The sequence below is a fragment of the Zonotrichia albicollis genome, chromosome 14 (genome assembly GCF_047830755.1).
Source record: "Zonotrichia albicollis isolate bZonAlb1 chromosome 14, bZonAlb1.hap1, whole genome shotgun sequence".
NCBI classification, from domain to species: domain Eukaryota; kingdom Metazoa; phylum Chordata; class Aves; order Passeriformes; family Passerellidae; genus Zonotrichia; species Zonotrichia albicollis.
This window is the reverse complement of record NC_133832.1, coordinates 7,977,377-7,998,462: the sequence shown is the minus strand read 5'-3', so window position 1 is coordinate 7,998,462 and position 21,086 is coordinate 7,977,377. Positions and strand designations below refer to the sequence as shown.

General features: G+C 41.5%; 1 protein-coding gene across 5 annotated transcripts in view; it reads right to left on the bottom strand.

The window, feature by feature from the left end:
- The window catches only part of AFF2 (ALF transcription elongation factor 2), a 329,969-nt gene that overhangs the window by 152,284 nt on the left and 156,599 nt on the right, over window positions 1-21,086 (bottom strand). For all 5 annotated transcript variants that reach the window (XM_074551557.1, XM_074551555.1, XM_074551559.1 and 2 more), the window contains exon 4: window positions 1,168-1,212. In XM_074551557.1, coding sequence (XP_074407658.1) covers window positions 1,168-1,212 — 45 coding nt within the window. The remainder of the gene's footprint in view (window positions 1-1,167; window positions 1,213-21,086) is intronic.

Sequence of the window (21,086 nt, the reverse complement as noted above, 5' to 3'; positions counted from 1 at the left end):
GCCTTTCAACATTTCCTTTGCTTTTGCTCCCTTAGTGTTCTATAGGTAATAAACTTCTTGTTCACTTTGAAGGTTGAAAGTAAATATTATTTATTTCCTTGCACTCATTGCTCCTGGGTGCTCATGCAGGATCTTCTCCCTCAAGGCAGGTCTACAGGAACACGCTTGCCTGCTCCCTCAACACACATCTACAGCAACACTGCCACCCCGTAAGTACATCTAGAGCAGCCCAAGATAATGTGTGTACAGAAACCAGGAGCAAGTTTTCCAAGCTATTTAACTCTGAATTGCAATGAATAGTGAGAAGGTTATTTTATTTTATAAGCAGAGTAAGTGTTTGCAAACAAGTTGGCATGACTGTTATACATGATTTCAGGTCTGGGTAGGTCTGCAGCACTACCTCCAGTAGCAAGGACATGGCTGGCACAAATTCCCACTGAAATTTTAATCCCTTCTACACCAAAAATCAGCTGGTTGGCTGGCAATCCCAGGCAGGTAGCTCTGACAAATGGGAAACTCAACCCATAAGGAGAAAAACCTAAATCTGAGAGAGGGACTGGTGGGCTGCAAAACCACGCCCTGGCAAATCTCACCCCAAAGTTGGGGTGTCTGAGGAAAAGCCCATCTTACACTTAGAGTAACGCATACAACTTGTGCACACTCCCTTTTTCTTATTACATGATCTTGTTGCAATTAAGCCATTCTGATTTTGGAGTTGCAATTTTCTGTATTCAACCACTGACCAAAGATCACAGAAAAAAACATGTCTGTAAGTCTTTAACAAAACCATGAATGATGAGCAATTGTAGTCTAGAGGAAGGAGGAAGGCTGTAGGTCAGCTTGTGAGTAGAAGAATTAAGGCAACTGCACCTCAGGGTAGGAGAGAAATGTGTCCTGGATAGACTCAGGGACTGAGAGCTTGAAAAGAACAGGAACATGTGTAAATCCTGACTGAAATAAGCTGGCAGATGCAGAGTCTTAGGTGAACTGATCTCACTAAGGAGTACCCTGGGCCTACCCCCTGTCTGTGTCTCTTAATACAGACTCACTGATATGTTATTATTTAACTACAGTGTTAAAGACAGCCCTATAAACCCTCTCCTTGGAAGATGAAAATAACAGCACTACAATTATACAGGAGATAAAAAAGCAAAGGGTATTACTTACCCGCAGTATTTCTTCCACACAGCTGGAGTCATTGGGAAGGGCAACCTAGGTTTAAAGAAAAAAAAGAAATGTTTAGTCAGGTGCTGGATGCAAAGTTCAACCACACAGGTGAACAGCTAACAAGCAACTGCCTCTGTTTGAAGACTGCTGTATCCATGCTTGCTGCCTACCAAATTTTCCAGTTCAGATCAACATAAATCATCAGCAGGACCCATTTTGTCAAAAGTTGTTTTTTTCTTCCACACTGCTTTGTGTTCCTAACGACACTTTTGAAGCAATAAAGTACTCTGATTTCCTCACAGTTGAGAACTGGCAGTGGAATTGCCTGAAACTTCTGTAATTGAAGAAGATCCCACTGTTACTCCTATCGGCAGCCTTCAGAGAGGGGGCGAGGTTTGCTTTAACTTGCCACATGCTGCAGAGAAGGACAGAGGTGATAACAGGAGAAAGCTGTTATCATCAACTATCTTATCCTACAGCTTAATAGGCTAACAGCCCAGACAGCTCTTAAAACTTAAATATATACTGTAGTAAAATACTGGTTGGACTGTAAGGGTGGTTGCTGATTTTGTTGTCCCTCACTCCATCAGCCTGTTGCAGGTTCAGTGTCCGCTGCAGCCTGCACAGCACACAGGTATCCACCTTGAGAGGCCTGACAGCTGCTCCTTCCCCCCTTAAAAAGATTCAATTTATCTCTGCACCCAACCACACCCACACACATACAGTGATGCTGCTAATATATTCCAGTTGAAAAAATACTTCTTAAATGGTACTTACAGAATTTACCACAATCCCTCACTCTAAGGATATGAAAGAGCACAAAACCTTTAAATACTGTGAAGAGTTACAGAAACAACAGGCAGGTGTGACCTGTGTGTGCAGCCACTCTGTGGCACTTGCAGAGAGCTGTGGCGAGCTCTTATCATGGGGTAAAGCAGGAGAGGAAGAGACAATATTCAGGAAGGGACCAAAGCACAGGTGAGTCCTTTGTGCCATAAATATTCAGTGAGACTTTTCTGTCTGGTTCTTCTACCTTATTGCCCTTAGTAACTGGTTTGGTGAAAGACAGTCATGACTAAACTTAATCCCTGTCATCCTAATCTGCTATGGAGCTTGACCAGAGCACTGGCCATGGCCTTCTGCCTGCATTTCAGCCAGCACTAAGCTTCATGGATAAATCCACACAGCTACAGAAGTCAAAGACCACAGACACCTCTTAGATCACCAAGCTCATGCTCTGCTAATGTAGCAGATTTTCCCCATTTCTTATATTACTGTGGCTAGTCTGACCCAAAACCTGCAGGGAAATGGGTCTCCCATTCCTTCCCTTAATAAAGTATGGAGTGTTGTAAACTACTTGGTACTTTCTTTATCATGGTTAAAATTTTGTTTTCAGTGTCAACTCAGCTTTTCTGTAGAGCTCTTCCCACTACCAGAAGTAATCCATTACTTCCCTTCACATTTACACCATACACAGACACGACATGAACTTTTTTTCAAGTGCTCTATGTTCAACTTTTACCTTCTTTCTTGATAAACCAGATTTTCCTCCCCTTTGGCTTATTTCATCACTGTTCTCTGAATTCCCAACAGTTCAGCAGTATCTTGGTAAAGGATTACCCAAGTGAATTTGACTACACCACAGGGATATTAATGATTTTTATCTATTGTAGATTATAATATTCCACAATATCACCTTAAAACTGTCAAACAACCAAAAAAAGAGCCTTACCTTTTGTCCCCAGTTTCTACTCAGCTCAAATTACCTAAAAAGCCTGGCTGAGAACTGCCCACATGTGGGCAGCATAAACTGCAACAGGCATGCAGTCCACCCATACACGACAGGGCTTGGACTTGATGGGACTTCCTTCCTCTCCCTACTTTTCACTTAAATTACTTTTTTCTCTCTCAATACTTTGAAGTTCTCTGCTCCTCTGTGTTTTGCATTCCTCATGCCATCTTCCCATTCAGTGAGGAATATGGTTAATCAAAAGGTTGGCAAGCAGGGGTATTGCTGCACTGTGCAGTGGGACAGAACACGTGTCTCCAATACACGCCTCATTTTTTTTCATTGAAAAACTAATATGTTGGAATATGAGAAAACAAAACAAACAGTCCTCCAAAAAGCTCACAGTGAACACATCAACCACAAAATTTCTCACCACAGAAACAGGAGCAGCCCCAAATCCAGCTGAGTGAGTCAGACTGGGAAGAGTGAGAGCAGCAGAGGTACAGAAGCTCTCTTTATTTAACACCCTTCCCTACCATTACACATGCCCGCTGCAATGGTTAGCCAAGGTACCACGTGTATTTCTTTGTTTAGGAAAGTGATGACTGTATCCCTCACTATTAATACAGGACAGAGCATGTTCTTGGTTGTCTCTCAGCCCTCTCCCAACTCACAGCCCTGTTTATGTTACTTCAGAACTAATGATGATAATAACAGTAAACATACAATTTTACTTTAATAAAGCCCACTATATATTATACAATGGTAACCAGCTTCTGCTGGCAGCACTTGCTAATAACTTTAAATGCTCATGCATCAATTTAATTGTGTTAATGGCAAAGAAGATTTTAATAGCTTGACAGAACTTTTGTTCCCTTTGGCATTGCTTTGTTTTGAATCATTGGTATAAAAGTAATGCAAGATGTCAAAGTGCTGTGATTGTCATATAGGGAGATCCAAGTAGAAGAGAGCACAAAGAGGAAAACATTTAGATTGATGCAAACATTAAAAGAATAATTATTACAACATGGCTATCAGAGAGAAGATCAATGTAAGAGTCTTTCAGTACATTACTATTAATGGATTTCTAAAGAAATGAGACCATTTTTCTAAATTCATGCTGCAGTTGCACATTCTAAGAGACTTGAAAGGCACAGATCTATTAGAAATTTAGAGTGTCTTGGAAAGAAAAAGAAAAAACAACCTCTCAACCTTTCAAAGTGTGAATTAAAAATTGCAAGTTTAATTGTCCATAAACACTCATGTTCAGCTAACAAGTGTGAGCGGGCCCACATGGCACACCATGGCATCCAAGCACAGATTCACTGGGACAGAATGAAATAGAGCAGATACAATATTAATCACTTCCCCAAGCGCTAGTGCTACAACAAATTGTTATTAGAACTGCCATTAATAAACTGCCATGATCCTCTTGTAGTTTAGTCAAGATTGGACATTCATCCCATACTACTACTTTCCTAATCTAATAAAAATCAAGCATTTTAGGACCCATTACATGATTCTCCATCCCCTCCCTCTCTTCTTCAGCTTTCATCACTAATCAGTCTAAAAAGGAGAGCGCAGTTTGCACTTGTGCATGCTCTGGGTGCTTTTATTCCTTTATGAGCAGCATGGGCTAGCTCAGCTGAAAGGACAGATTCCAGGAATTTGGCTTCTGCAAGACTGAGTGGTTGCAATTCACATCATGAGCTCTTCTCTCAGCCAGCAGTGCATTCACAAACCCCAGACTGAAGAACAGCACATAAGCTGCAGACAGACGTCCTGAGGTAATAAAACTTCAATCAAAGCAAGGAGATTTCACAACAGCTACATGCTACACTGAACTCATCTTCCAATTTCCTTTTAATCTGGCACACCTCTTTTGCACCAAAATGCTTCATGTTTACTTTTAAATATTGCTTGCTAAAAAAATAAAAAGCAAAAAAGAAAAAAGAAAAAGAGAAAAAAAAAGGAAAAAAGGAAAGGTCAGATGGTCAAATATTCCACCTAACACAAGCCAGTATTCTACAGCTTTCTTCACTTTTTGGTCTCACAGGAGAGAGGAGAGAGCTTAAATGATGTGGAACCAAAGGGTTTAATGTATGGCTTGGGTGGCTCAGTGCTGAACTTTAAAGGGAAGGAAGGAGGGCAGAAATCTAAGAGCGAGGGAATAGTAGCCTTTAATGTTATACAGATCAAATGACATTGGGTGAATGGTTACAATATCTGATGAGTCATGTTGGTCTAACCTTCCATTTATTCATTCTACAGTTCCTTGACTACTCTTACCTCCTGGACAATTTATAACCTGCATGAGATCAGATTTTGTTTTCATGGCACAGAAATATCATACAAAGACTCTTTTCCCTGTAATTTACATCCAGCAGCAGATATTTCTCAGAAATGTTAGCAACACAATCTTCCAACAGACGTGTGAAAATAGTTCTGAAAATTCAAATGCAGTGCCATAAAGCAGAAATACACCATGAATAATGTCTTTGCCAGAAGTGACCGACTACATTTTCATCTGTATAAACTGTTCATGAACAATCCCCCTGGTTTTATTGACACACAATTGGCATTCAACAAGTAATCTCTTCTTCCTATCTTTGTTTTATTGAAAAGGTAAGTGTAGCATGGAAAATGAATGTAGGAGTCCACTCATTTCTTGCACATGAGCACCTATGTGCTTATACATCAAGAGCTCAGCTTTCCTTGTCATCTCCTTTATCAAGGAATCCATTTTGACTCTGGGGAAATGAAGCTCGTGCTACTGTTTACTCCTTCAAACACAAATTGATTTTTCACTTGCCAGCATGAAAAGATCCTGTGTGTGAGCCTTGATTGATCATTTCCAGTGTGCATCACACAGTGATATCAGGAAAACACTTAGAAAACCAGAAACAGCAAAAGGAGGATAGTCAGCAGAGGCCTTGTCCTCTGAGTGCCTTCAGCTCCTGCCAGGCTTCTAATTAACAGAGAGTGCTTGGTTTCTCTGATTTTTTTCTGATTGATACAAGTGGGAAATGAATGGGGCAGTACTAAGACAAGCAGAATTTCCAGATACAACACACTGGACTGGATGGTGTTTTAACATCCTCCCAACCTGTATGAACCTATGGTTCAATTCTTGCAATATGCCCATTACAAATCTGAGAACATGCAATACTTCAGCTGCACTTGTCATACACACCCGTGTCTTTCCAGCACCACCTTTCCTTTGATTGCCATCAGTATTTTCTTGCACACTTAGGCTTCATTTCTCCACTTTAATGCTCCCACATTCCCCTCAGCTGCCATCTGACTACACATTTCTCCTCCTGAGAAGATTGTTCCATTTTTACTTCAAGTAAAGTTCACACCACTGCTCAGAGCCCACTGCCCAAAGCTCCTTGGAATGTTTCACAGCTCATGATCTTGCTTCCTTTCTCAATACTGTGTCCAAAAAGTGTCACTCATGTTAAAGGCACCTGGAATAGATGCCAGCTAATCTCACCCGCTGGGAGGCTCTCGGCTCTTCCTTACTAACCTCAGTGCAAGTGTGTAAGAATGGAAGCAGCAAAAGAGCAAGGAATGAATATTGCAAGCTGACAGTAGGGTTTTTCTGGTGTATTTGATATTTGTGGAGATATCACCAGCATACTTTAGGGCTGTATGTTTGCATTTTAGAGGAAACTGAATGAAGTCAAACATGGTGGTATTAAAAGAAAAAACAAACAAGCCCAAAATTGCTCCCTTGGTATTCAAATACATACATGTGTTTTTCACAGGCTTATTCATTTTCAAGAGAGCCATTTGTGGGTCCTAAATAATGCATATGCGCTGTTTTCTTTTAGTGCCTCCACCATCCTGGAACCAAAATACCACGAGAAGACTACATTTCCCATTATTTTAACCCCAGAAATATCTCCTGGGGCTTATTAAAATGTCTGTGGAAATAGATACTTTTCTCATATATAAAAAATTAGTAGAGAAAGAAAAACTATTGCCTAAAACAAAATACAGAACGCTGCTCCTCTGTTCTCCTTTAATACAAATACTGCAGAAACTGTGTAAAATATGCATTTACTGGAGAACCTGAAAACACAGAGGAGTTTTAAGGAGTGAGCCAATTCATTTGTTAAGCTAAGGCAGCCTGGCCTGCAGTCAGAGCTGCTTGTCCAGAGGCGGTCAGAGAAGTTTATGCCTTTTCCCCATAGTACCTTATCTAGGAAAAACAACTTACTAGTGTGGTCCAAAACATGACTGAATCAGATTCACACTGATTTCAGTGACCTTCCTAAAAGATCTCTAGCCCAGAAGCCAAAGCTGCTCACAATGGGTACCTTTAGCTTCATTCAAAACCCAGTGACTCTTGAATGCTCCTCTGCAAGAGCCAGACAGACCTGTGCAGTCACACCAGAGGGTGACTAACCCCACACTGAAAGGGATTCAGTTTCATCTCCCTACAAAGAATTCAGCTTACAACGACCTTTTTTACCAGTCTGAGCAAGCCCAACTATATATTTTTCCACTGAGCAAGCCCAATGTTTTTTCACTGGCATTTAGTTCTGCTACAGCAACTCTTAAACCAGACTGACCTGGATGTGACAATTACACTTTTCTTGTTCTTCTCAGTATGTGTTGAATTTAGTTCATTTTTTTCTTTTTTAATTTCTTTAGTGGTTTTTTTTTAACAACACCATTTCAGTGTTGATCAGCAGGAAACAGCTTCCATGAAAGTACAATATAGTGATGCTCAATTTAAACTCAATGGTTCACCATTGTTTTCATGCAGTAAATTGCCAAACTCTGTTAGAGAGGGAAGACTGATAAAGTGATCTCTTACTTCAAGGTCTCCAGGGAGTTTCTTAATGTAGGTAAAGCTGCACATTTTACTTATGGAATATTCTGAATGTAGTATTTTAGAAAATCAGCATAGTGATAATACCAGAGTATCTGATAATGCCAGTATTAAGCCAGGCCCCAACAAAAGTGACTTTTGCAGTACTTAATTTATGATCAAAACACTGGCTTGCATAAAGGCTGTTACAACCATTTAATATTGGCAAAGAGCAAGGAAATTTGGAATGCCAAATTTCTTCTTCTTCCTTAATTTCTTTCAACTTCAAGTACCTATTTACTTACATAAAATACACACATTTTCTTATGTGCTTTGGCATTTTCACCTTATTCTGGAAAACATTACCTTATACATTTCCACTAAAGTGATGACAAAAGGTGCCCTGACCTAAAATGCCACCGTGCACTTGTCCACTTGAAACATCAAAGCCTGACTAACAGACTGTGCAACCCTCTGCTGCAGTGAGATATGTGGTGTGGCAGAAATAATGATCAAGTGTCTGCTTCTTGTCTTCCTTTTGCCAGTGTGAATGAAATGTAACTTCTCCTAAGACAATAAAGCAGTATAAATGGCATGAAGGGAGCTTGGCTTACAAGTCCACTTGTCCTCAGTTAGGGGGATGTAAATTAGACACCATATTTATTCTCAGTGTAACCCCTTGGGTAGAACCTCTTGGAAATCATGCAAAATCCTTTATTGTACAGACACAGCTGTCTAAATTTAATATAAGTTGGAATTGGATCTCCTTTAAATCTATTTCACATTAGTGGAATGTGGTGTCTGTTCCCAGTATGTGCCAGCACAAGAGCAGCATCAGGCAGGAGCTGTGTAAATTCCTGCTAAAATAGTATCAAAGTGACCAGGTCAGACTGTGGTGTTGGCAATGGGACTAAAGCTTTCCTGATGCCAGTGAGGCTCCATCAGTGTAACCTAAAGCATTATTTGACCCTGGGAATTCAGACTGTAACATTTCTTTGGAGTTTTTGAAGAGGAACCTTCTTAAATGTGTGTTTACATCTGACAGTACCCCTACTGTGGCTACAAGGATGCAGTGGGTGTTGCGTTGGTTACCTATTTCATTTCTGCTTTTTAAAGCAGGTATGAATGTCCTCACAGAAAAATGCACTCCTGGGTATAATTTGCACAGCAGCTCACACAGCTGCGAGGCCCATGCTGGGACCCAAACTAATTGCTCAGAGCTTGTTTGCAAATTAGTTGTTTTCATACATCCTTCCACCACAGTCACAACTTGCAAGCCATGACCTCAGACTGTCTTCAAAATAAAGGGCCAGAATTCAAAGGGCAAAGCAGGGCTGTTCCTGCTCTGAGGGAAACAAATGTATTTTGAAATATCTTAGGGTTTAAATACCAATCTGTTAGCATAACTGATCTACAGAGATACATTTTTAACACAAATTTCAATCAAATAAATTGAATTCTTATAGGAAATAAAAGCTATTTTCATTTTATTAATATAAAGTAGTACAATTATTGAATATGTTTTTATTATGATTGCATCCAAACTCAGACTACATTAAGAGCCAGATCTTATGCTCATTAAATAGTGAGACACACAATTATCCCAACTGCCACTGAATGACATGGTTATCTACAAAGGGGAGTTAAATAACACTTTTTGGACAGTACAGAACTCAGAAAAAGGAAAATCTAATTTTGAATGGGATCTTTATGGCCTCTCTTTTAGTTACATTTCTAATTAAAATGCTTTGATCTATTAATGCCAAGGGACACTGCTAAATGTATTCAATGCAGAAGTTGCATACTTTTCCTGAGCTCCCCAAATCTCTTAGATCTGTGTGCACTTATGCTGTGTGCAGTTAAACTGCTCACTAAAATGAAAAGATATCTAAGAATAACTCACTTCCATTAGATTTATAAATCACATTAATTAATTCTACATCTCCAGTGGTGTAGAGACCAAACTCTAATGCGAGATCTAATTAAAGAAAAGGGAAAAAAAATTGCAATTGAAACACAGAAGTAACTGTTTAGCCTCAAATTAATGAGGCGCTATGCTAAGCAAGAATGTCCATAAATCCCTAATGAGGATTTTAAACACATTAAAACTTCCTAATACAAAGTGTTTGCCTTCCTTTTATCCAATAACAAATAAGCCAATAATTTTCTGCCTCTAAATGACACTATTAACTGTCATGGCATGTTTTATTTGACAAACCCTCCATTCAAATACAGTAAAACCAATTAATTTGCCTGCTGTGAAATGTGTTTCTTGATAGCTTTTATGTGATTTTTCTTCTCAAAGAAATGTAAATAGGAAGTCAATGTAGGTGCCTGATTTTGCTTAAAATACGATGCAATAACTATAGATTTTCTAGTCAGTTTGCATTTCAAATGAATTGAAAGATAACCTCCATCTTCAGGTCATCAATCACATAATGGTCTCCTGATAAGTAAACAGTTACAGAGTAATAGTTTTATTACCAGTGAAACGGCCCCATATTTGAGCTGTGATAGTTGCAAAATTGCCACTTTGTTCCTTTCTAAATAATGGTTTGCAGTGGGGCCACTTGGCCTCTGCCACCCCTGGCACCCACCACGGGCAACACAGACAGCCCTCTGAGTGCACACTACAATTAAACCACACGTCTTGGAAGGGTGAAGATGGTGATGTATTACATTTTTTTTTGGTCAGAAAAATCTATAGAACAAATAAAAGATAATTCTGTGGTTTCAATGGTCCCCTGGGCCCCACTTAGCAGATCTCAGCAGAGCAAAGCAAGACCATGTTACAACTGCCCCACATTAAGCAGTACCTGAATCTCTGAAACTCTTTGAAGGTTTTGCAACTGGGAGGATCAGCCTGCTAAAAAGTACATGTCACATACAGACTTTTGTCTGTGCCCACTCCAAGAACTGAAGGAAAAGCAGAGGCTAGCACCCTGCTTTATGGGGCCTATCTGAATGCCAATTAATCTTTACAACATATGGACAGTCTCACCAGCTCTTGCACTGCATCACGATCACGTGGACACTGTGGTTTCTTTGCCTAAAGATGGAAACCCAACTGGAAAAAATCCCATGACATCCCCCCACACACACAGAACAAGGAATTAAATAAAACAAAGATCTACCAGTGCTGAACAGGACACAACCACTCATTTATTTAATCATCTGTAATGGATTACCAAGCAGAACTGTGTAATTTATGTAGCGTGCCATGACAGCTGATTTTCAATTTTCACTGTCCTGTGTGTTTCTTATTGAAACAAGCAAAGCAAATCTGGGACTGTGCTGGTGGAGCAGTGCCAAGGCTCCTGACACGAGAGCAGGGCTGGGGACAAATGGGACGGGGATGGATCAAAGGCAGCAAAGGTGCTCTGGAGCTCTGTCACCCACGGTCCCCAGAACTGAGACACAGCCCCAAACCCACATTTGCTTCTTTTTCCCAACAGAAATTCCTGTTACTATTGCTACAAATTTTTGCATGGTGACATTTTCACAGGGATGTCTGGAGAAGCAATTTATATTTATACATTATCATCATACAAAATTATATAAGTATTCAGATAAGAGAAAAATGCATTCTGCAAATATCTGTATTTGCTCCTTAACCACAATCTTATTTAATAAGCTTAGGAATTGGATTGCAGCTTCAAAAAAGTAAATTGAAGAGACCTCTTGCCCTGCCTCAACAGTGAGAAAAACATGGTCTTTCTATACACTCTCAGCTAATAAAAATTCCCAAATTAAACTTTAAAAATATTTAAGTGAACTATCCTTGACACAGTGAAATATCAGGAAATCAATTTCAAGCTGACTGAAATCAAGCTTTTGTGCTTAAGGTACTGCATATTGTAACCTGTATTTTACTCACTTTGCAAGCAGTGTTCCTGAATGCTGAACTAAGCTCCAGCTCTCCCAAATGCAGCTGTCTGCATCTAATTCTGATCACAAAATGTAAATAAAAATATTTATATTTTTGAAAACAATCTGATATGATATCCCACATCAACAACTTTTACATCTACTTCTTAATCAAGACATTGAATTGGACTAAGACCACCTGACATTATTTCACTTCTGACCTTTTCAACTGTCAAAGCAGACAGATTTTTATCCTACAAGATTCGAGCCAAAGCCTCAAAGGTGCAGTGCCAGAGCATTAATCCATTTCACTAGACAGTCATTGAAATTATAATTGAAAGTTCAACTTACTTTAGCATTTTATGCTGAAATACTTCTGGCAGCCCAGGGCAGAAAGTCGAAATCTGGTTTCCAATGGAGACCATTTCCAATGGTTTTTAAATGCTGGCAGTGAAATTCCTTATTGTAAAAGAGATCAGCAGATGCCTGCTTCCATTAATTTACTTTCTGTGACTGCTGCTCACTTCAGGAAGTCTTTCTTTACCTAAGGATGCTGACCTGCTGCCAAATCCCATCAGGAATGGTCTAGGAAAGACACTGATTTCTTAGGAGACTGGGCACACCCCAAGAAAAGCCCCTACAGCAACCAGGGCAGATCCCATCCCTCCATTTATTCTGACCAATGGCATAAGCAGAAAAACAAATCTGCACAAAAGACATGACAGAGGTCTGTAAGAGGTCCAAATTCAAGCTAAATAACTGACCTATGTGCACCACACTATCAAGAGTACCTCCAGAACCTGAAGGATCACTAGACAGCTTTTCCTCTTCACCATAAGGTGTCATAAAGGCAAAAGGAATCTGAAATTTTGAATCTGAACATAACAGCACCACTTGAACTAGTCAGTGGGCTGTAAATCCTTTGTTCTGGTATTCTGGAGCTGCCCACAGGTCTCTGGCCAGGAAGCTCCATACAAAGAGCAGTTTTTTTAGTCTTAGACTAATCTCAAAAGCTATCTAGACAAGCATTTACGTTAACTTAGAAGATATGTTTCATAAAGCCTAAACACTTTTTTCCTAATTTTTGAAGTTGGGATTGAGTAGTAATTTTTACCCTAATTCTGGCATCTTATCCAGAGGGTAAAAAGGCTTCCTGTTTGGGAGGAGGAAGGGAGAAAAGGGAACATGAGTTCTAATACCTGTTATACAATGATGGGTCATTTTATCAATGCTTTCTAGACTACTGTTGTACTTGCTCTATAAATTCTACTGTCTTTATCTGCACAAGGCCCCTTAAATCCTTAGTGCCAGGATATGAACCCGTTAATTCAAAGCACTGAGAAATAATTCTGCAGCAATGCATGAGCAGTGGGAAGAAAGCCGCATTTACAGGGAGGGTGCTGGGTCTCCTTGAGGCAAAGCCATCTCAGGGCTCAGCTCTCAAAGTCACACCATTAAGGCAATGAGAAAACAGACCAGGGCAATGCAAATCTCACAGAGGGCATTGGAGACAAATACCAGAATTGCAAGGTACCTTTGGGACATAAGCACTGACATTAGCAAACCTTCTGTACCCTTGTGAAGGGTGACTTGGCACTTCCTGCCTCAGCACCTTTAATTACTTTGCTGTTGCCAGCCTATCTGAGGTGTCTCCCACTCTGCACTTGGCTATTTGTGTGTCTAACTGAGTGTGTATTTCTCCTTTCCTTTCCTCCTTCTTAGATCTCAGTGGCAAGGATCACCTATGGATCTCTGGGCTGCTGCTGGGGTTATTTCACACACAGTGCAATGCTCCTGCAGCACTCTGTGTCCAGTCCTGAATGCAGCACAAGCAGCAATTGCTCTCTGGATCTGGGCTCTTACCCACTTTCCTGCACTGCACTCAACTCACAAACTCTGTCAGTGACCAGGCACAACTCTTGTGCCTGCAACAGGATCAGGACACGAGTGCTTTAACATCAAAGAAAACAGTCAATTTCAAACAGTTTTATTTCACAAAAATATTCTAATAGAATTTATTACAGTAAAAGATAAAATCATTTTGAAGCCACAGAGAGAATTTGAGAATTTTCATTTTGCTAGATGTGTACTGCAGCTTTGGGTTAGTCAGTTAATTAATGCTGCATTTTTATGTTTAGACATTTGGAGAAACAAAAAGAAACAACAGATAACTTGCCATCACCTAGGTATAGCAAGAAAGAGTGGCTTGGAGCTGCTGAGCAGGATGGTGTCATATAGGAGTGACACACATACACAAAGCTGCATACAACTGGAGATTCCTGACTGCTGTAAATGTCAATCCTCAATAAATAGTTTGACCTTTTTTATCTATTATTTCCATTTTATGACTGAAATCAGGTCTGACACACAGAGCATTTCAGGGGAATAAAGGCAGCTTGGGGATGACTTTGCAGTCTCATGTCTCACATCACACCCCTGAAATGCATCATCTCCCCAGAAGGACAATGCTGTCTTGGTGCTTAAGCCCCAAGGACCTCCAGCATCTGTTTGCTGGCTGACCTAACAAGGCAATGAGCCCATTATCAGCATGCTCTGAAAGCCAAGGAGGTTTCTTTCAGTGGAACTGCTTAAAGCACATAGCAGATTGATCTTAGAGAAGTCATTCTTTAGGCATTTAATTGAGATATTCCATGGACAATGTCACCTTCTGGGTGAACCCACTTCTGCACTGACTACAGACAGAGGCCGGGGTCAGCACTGGGCTTAATTGGGGAGTCTCAGCTAAGGACTGAAAGTTAGGTGAATTAAACATGGATCACAAACCCCTCAACTGCGCAGCAGGCTCGTGTGCCAGGCTGAACTCGCAGGGTAGAAATGGAAACAGATGGGGAATAAATTCCCCATCAGACAGTGACTTGGAGATCTGAATGTAAGATTGAGAGCCAACCACTCCTGTTAAGCCAGACAATGAGCAATTTGTTGCTTAATGATAATTTTGAATTGGAGGGAGGAAGGGGAATTGCTTTGATTTGGACTTAAAACAATATTTTTAAAACCTTACAGAAAGATGAAATTTTGAAGTTATTTGATTAGTAAAAAAAAAACCAAACAAAACAAAATGGAGGGGTTTAACTGATTTCAACCTGTTAAACCACTTTCATGAAGGAAACAAAACAAAATAATGGCAGAAGCTCCATAAAGAAACAATTCAGAATTTGTTTTAGTAAATATTAAAGCTAATTAGAAAAATGCCTAAATGTCTGCTCCTGAAATGTCTGCTCCTGATTGTCACAATTTCCTAGAATTTTTAAAACACAATAAAATAAAATGATATTAAAAGAAGAGGCAGCACTGCTAAATTTGATCTTTCAGTGTAGAAACTGTGTCCCACAAGTTGCAGAGCTGCAAGGCTCAATTTCAGGCTTTCCTCACCAACAATTTTGCCAGTGGGATAACAGAAAATCCAGTTTCCCTTCCACATACAACTCAGTTTATTAAAATCACAGCATTGTTGCAGGGCTAAATGTGTGGGTGGTGTTTTGTCACAAATGCTTCTGTTTGTGTGCAACCAGTAAGCTCAACAAAATGAAATGGAAGAAACTCTCAGATATTATCAAACTGCCAGATTTTTCTCTTTGGCTTTTCCAGAAAACAGCCCTGCTTTAACTGGATGAAGAGAAAAAGCTTTTGTGTCTGAAATGGCCAGAAGAGAGAAGGAGCTGGCAGAATGATGTCTTCCTAGGTGAGGAGAGTCCAAGACTTAATTCCATGTGTCAGCTCAAGATAACACACAGTCATATGCACATGATCTCATCAGCCCTTCAGGAGAGAGGATTTCACTTGATGTTTGGTAATATTATTTTAGAGGCTTTCTTAATATGCTTGCAGAACACACAAACAAGGAAAAAAATGCCATGTAAACCTCAATCTAGATACCACTTAAAGGGATATGTAGTCATTATAACCAGAGTAACTGCAGCATTATGAATTGTGAGAGAAAAAACAAGGAAAGGACAATCAACCCATAGGAATTCCATGTTGACAGAAGCACCCAGTGTCTATCATCACTGTTCACATCTCTCCCAAGCCTATCTGCAGCCCCATGTTTATACATGTGCCCCACTTGGGCCAGCAGAGTACCCAACACGAACCAGCCCTGTGTGCTATTCAATAAAACAGGGTGAAAAACGTTCCTGCTGCCACCTCTGCCCTGCCACCAGGAGCTGCCTGGAGGGCTCGTGCCCATCCAGCCTCCCTGGCCTCCAGCATCCAGGCAGTGAGATGGCTCCCGATACAGCACTGGGGCAGGTTTTGCAAAAAGGCATTCCAGAGCTTTGCTCTGACTCAAAGGGAATTCAGGGTCAGTTACTAGATCACTTCTCATTTCTTGAGGCACCGTAGGCATTTCCAGTGCTCCTGCCCTGGAAGTCTCTCTGCAGGGACCCCTGGCAGGGGTTCCCCAACAGCCTCAGGGCAAACCTGACCTGGTTTCTGTCGCCTTCCCCAGCTCCATCAGGGCTCACTGGTGCAGCAGCACAACCTGAGCTGCCTCACACGAGTGCCCTTTGGCTCCCACTGGAGCAACCTGCCAACCTAAAATGCAGGAGCTGGCCACACCAGCAAAAGGGGTCAGGCAGCTTTGGAAAGTTTTCTTTTAAATAACAAAAGAGAAAAACTTAGGAGTTGATTCTCTGTTGTAACATGACAGCCAGAAGGGAGGCAATAAAACTGTGCTGGCAGAAGCTCCCTTCTCGGAGATGGCCTGGCCAAGCTCACAGGGCTGCCAGTCCCTGCTGAGCCGTGTCCCTGTCCCTGCTCCCCTGCAAACTGCCACCCCTGCCCAGAGCCTGCTCAGGCCCCCAGACACAGCCCCAAGCCACCCTCAGCCTGCCCTCAGCAGGGTCAGGAAAACTAACAATCAGAGCTTTCTTTTCAGCCATGAAAGCATAAACTCTGCAATGCTTGACAGCAGCTTGTGCTCCCGGCAAAGCCATCAGCCTTTCCAAGCCTTAGGGAGGGACAGAGATACTTGTGGGATTTTATATAAAAAGTCATAGGTTTGTGTAAATACTCAGATGATTTCCATATATGCCCACTAGCCACACAATGCAATAATAAATTATTTCAATAAATGACATTACTCTAAGAAAGCAAGAAGGATAAATATAATTGCACAAGGTTTAAACAGGATGTAAATCAGTGTGAAAAAAACACAAAAAAACCCCAAGTTAACATGAAGCTGTTTACTCCTAGAGAATCTCCACTGCTCTAACATTTCAGCAATAGCCTCCAGTCGTGAGCGTGCTGCAGGAAGTAACAGAGAGCAGCTCAGCAGATGAAACAAAGAGGACCTAATTACCATGCGAGGCACAACATCCTTCAGATGTGATGAGAAACGTGACTGCATGAAAAACTGGTCCTGGGGAAATTTCAAAATATGACCACCCAAGCATAAAGAAGAGAGTGGTGAAAACCAGAAAAATTGCAACATGAGGGTATAGTATTTCTATACAAAGAATATGAGTTTAAAAACATTTATATAGAGATATTGTGCATATACACACAGCCATATGCACAGAGACCAATACAAGGAACTGTGTAATTGGATGAAAGCTGTAAGCATGTAAAAGCTTTCTAACTACATGCTACATGTTAATAAAAAAATCGCATACATTTTTTGTATGTTGATTCATGAAGATTCTTGACAGAAAAGCAAACAGCCAAATGCATAAAAATCAACCAAGCAGCCTGACAATCCAGTACTATCCTTCCATTTTTATCATACTTGATCTCTTAATATTAATTTTTTTCCTACAATTCTATAGTGTGAATGTAAATAATTTATGAATATTGGCCATAAATTATTTTGGGGGGTTATTGTGTATGTGTTTTTGGTTTTGTTTTCTTAAAGAAGAGGAACATGGAGGGTAAAAACTGACATCCTGGCACAAGGTAAAGCCTTGATTCTCAGTTAGAGGTAGAGGAGTCATGTCATCTGCACTAAAGTTCAAGGAGGTATTTAAAGCCACAACAGAGAAAAGGTTGGTTTGTGCTGCAGCTGGGCCCAGCACAGGGCCAGGCTGTGGGGTCTGCAGGTCACCCCTGCCAGCACACAGAGCTCACAGGGGCTGGCACCAGCACAGCTGGGGAGATTGAGACCCCCAACACCAGTATGGTGTGAGGCTGTGCTGGGGAATGCTCATTACTCCCTCCAAGTGGAAAAATACAGGGCACCAGTTCTGACTGTCACATATGAAAGCATGCCCCTTTGGTCAGGAAATTGCTAAAAAAATCATATCTCCTGAATGTCCTCTTGCTAGAGAGCCAGAGCAAGGCAGATGTTAGCCTGCTCATGTGGTACCCAGCCAGGAGGTGTGGGTGTGGGGGTGTGTGTACTAAGCTGGTGGTGCATCTTGAAAGGCTGTTCAAAATGTGCAAAAGCTGAGGAATAGTTTGCAAATTCTTTGGCACGATCAATACTGCTCTCCAGCTCCAGATTCCCTTTATCAATGACAGACTCTCTTGCTGCAGTGTTTAGAGATTCTACATCTTTTAATCACAAAGAACATGACAACTACACCCTATCTATAGCTTTGTGATTTACAGCAATTGATGCACTATCATAATTGCATTAGTGCAGTGATAGCTTTTGGGTGTTACCCAAGCAGCTGAATTTAAAAATGGTTGTGTTTGTGACAAACTGACAAGGAAAATCTGATGTTTGAAGCCAGCATTGATTTTAACCCACTCAGCTTCCCTTGACTCCGTCCACCTGTTAGTGGCAGGGATGAACCATTCTTTCCTGCCTCACTAATTCTAACCCTAAAAAACGGGAAAGCTGACACATGGACTAAACAGAGAAGGTTTTCCTGTGTATGTGTTAACAGATATATAAGCTTCAGGAGCATCATCCCAATCTTCTAATAAATTATTGTTGTGCTATGAGTGAGCAGATTTCAGCTTAGCTGTGTGCAGTCCTTATTTTGCACCTTTTTAGACAATTCCTCAGTTTATACCATGAAGTCATCTGAGCACTGATGCTTCTTTTTAATTTCAGGGGATTTGTTTGTTTTATTTTTAGCCTGATTCCTGACAGAAGAGACACCCACGGATTGTAGTCATGAGAGTCTGAAATAATGCATGTGTTTGTGCTCTCATACAAAAAGGGTGTTCAGCTCACCCCTGCTGTCCAGCATCAAGGTCAAAAGATACAGAAACTCTTCGGAGTTTGAAAAGAAGGCAGTGGGGGAGAGGAGAAGGACCCTACTGCTGTCCCATTTCAGGAAAAGCTAATAAAGCTCACTCTTTGTAAGATATCAGAGGATCCACATGAGAGAGAGACATTACAAGCCAGCCTTCATTAGCTCCTCTGCTCACAGAGTGACTTCTTTTTATGAGAGAACAGAAGATTTCAGTCTCCTGAGCTGAAAGAAAGCACGGGCTGGCAGGGAAGAATGAGAGGAGATGAAAAGCAGGTTCTTCTTATCTCTTTCTAAATATTTTCATACAAAGTATTGGCTTGCATCCCCCCAGCAGTGTCCCACCTAACAGCACTCCAAACAATGAGCAAGTGCCAGAAGCTGGTGCCTGCTACTTGCAGGCAATAGGAACCAATCCAGGGCAATCTGCAGCTTTCCCCAAGGGCTGCCCGATGCCTGAATGGCTGTGCCACGTGTCACAGGCTTCCCAGGAGACCCCAGCTGGCTGCTCCACCAGATGCTTCCCATGCAGTCCAGGACACTGCACTCCCTGTCTGACCCTCCGCTCTCCCAAAGGCCAGAACAATGGCCCAGGGCCTCTGGGAACACCACATCAAACAAACACCACATCACATCTGACAGGGGGAAGCCATTTCAGGATTCCCTGTACCAGCACCTTGGTTGCAGGCACACAGCCAGCCACAGAGCATTTCCTTGGGAGAGCTTTGGCTTTACAGCAAGAGCCCAAAAGCTAATAAGAGATTGAGGACACTCTTGGAGACCTAGACGGCTGCAGCAGAAGTGTCCCAGCACAACCCTGCATAACCTCCCAGTGTCTCTGCTTATGCAGTTAATGGTGGCAAGCACAGCCCTGGCTCCAGCTCCAGCATGCTCAGCTCTTGTCCCTTGCAGGCAGGGCTGGCATCACTTCTCTGCTTGCTTTGGACACAAAGGAGTGGGCCACAAATGCCCAGAGTGACCAGCCCAGTCACCACTCTTACAGCAGGGCAGAGGGGGAGGACACAGGCAGACTCATTTCCCTTACATTGACATGAAGCCTCAGAACTAACCCATAGCATTTTATTAAACTGCTCATTTAGATCCAACATCCTGCTAATGTTTCTGAATATTTTGAATGACTGGGGGTAATCAGGACCTCCAGATTTCAGGCAGGAGTGTATAAGCAGAGTTAACTGGTCTCTCCCTTCCTTGCCAGAGATCCCCAGCCAGTCTGTCCAGACACTGTGTTCTCCTCAGCCGCTGCCTTCCAGGAAGCTACTGCCTTGCTCAGTAGGCCTACTGAGCAAGGTCTGCTGGGATCAGCCTCATGAGCCTGGCTGTAAACTTGGCTTTGCTGCTGGAGCTGATTATTTTCTCCTGATGACAGAGCACAGGAATGGGTCTGAACTGTGTGTTTAGTTTGGGAATGTTAAAGAGCTGGAAGGAGGATGCTCTGCCCCAGTGTGCATAGAGCATTTATTGTTCTAGATCGAAAGTCAATACCTAAACACACATCTTTTAAAAAATCCACTCTTTTTATTAAAGCTCTGAAAACACACCCAGGCTATTAAGTCTCATCTCTGGGATAAAAATCTGTCTGTCATGGCTGCATGCATGGCAGGAGCATAGCAATGCTGGAAAAGACTAATTTTGTGTGCAGCTGTGCCAGCCCTGTGCCTGCTCTCTCTGCACTGCCTGAGCTCCATCTCTCAGGCTCTCCAGGTTCCCCCTCAGAGGCACAGAGCTGTAACTGCGCTGTGACCCAGCTGCACTGCTGGGCTTGCCCTGCCCGCTGTCTTGGGGCTCTCCTGATAAGTACCTACTGAGCCACTAAGCAGAATTTTCAAGAAACTTGTCTTAGGCAGCTGCTGGATATTCTGCTGGTTATCCACTTTGGATATTCTGCTTCTGGATACAGCTCCCTAGAATAAACAACTGTAGTAATCATAGTAAAATAAATACTTTCTTGCAGTTGAATAATGCTGGTTCTAATTACAGTATCATTGATGTATTTTCCTATTAGAGGAAGATTTCCACTTATTCTTTTCTATATTTATTTACCCAAAACATAATACTCAGTATGATGTTGGCAATTGGATTGCTGCTGCTCTTTTTTTCTGCCAGCTTTACAGCTGGTTGTTAGGCAAAGTTGATTCCACATCCTTCCCAAAATCAAACAGGTAAAAGCTTAGCCCAGACAACAGTTCCGAAAAGGGCTTTTCCTATGCCTTCTGGGGGTTAGATCCCCTACAACTGCTCTAACATCTGAACGGGAGTCTTTTCCAAGGAATTAAAAAGCCTTCTGGATCAGACCTAACAGGCATTTAACTTTGTTCTTAAT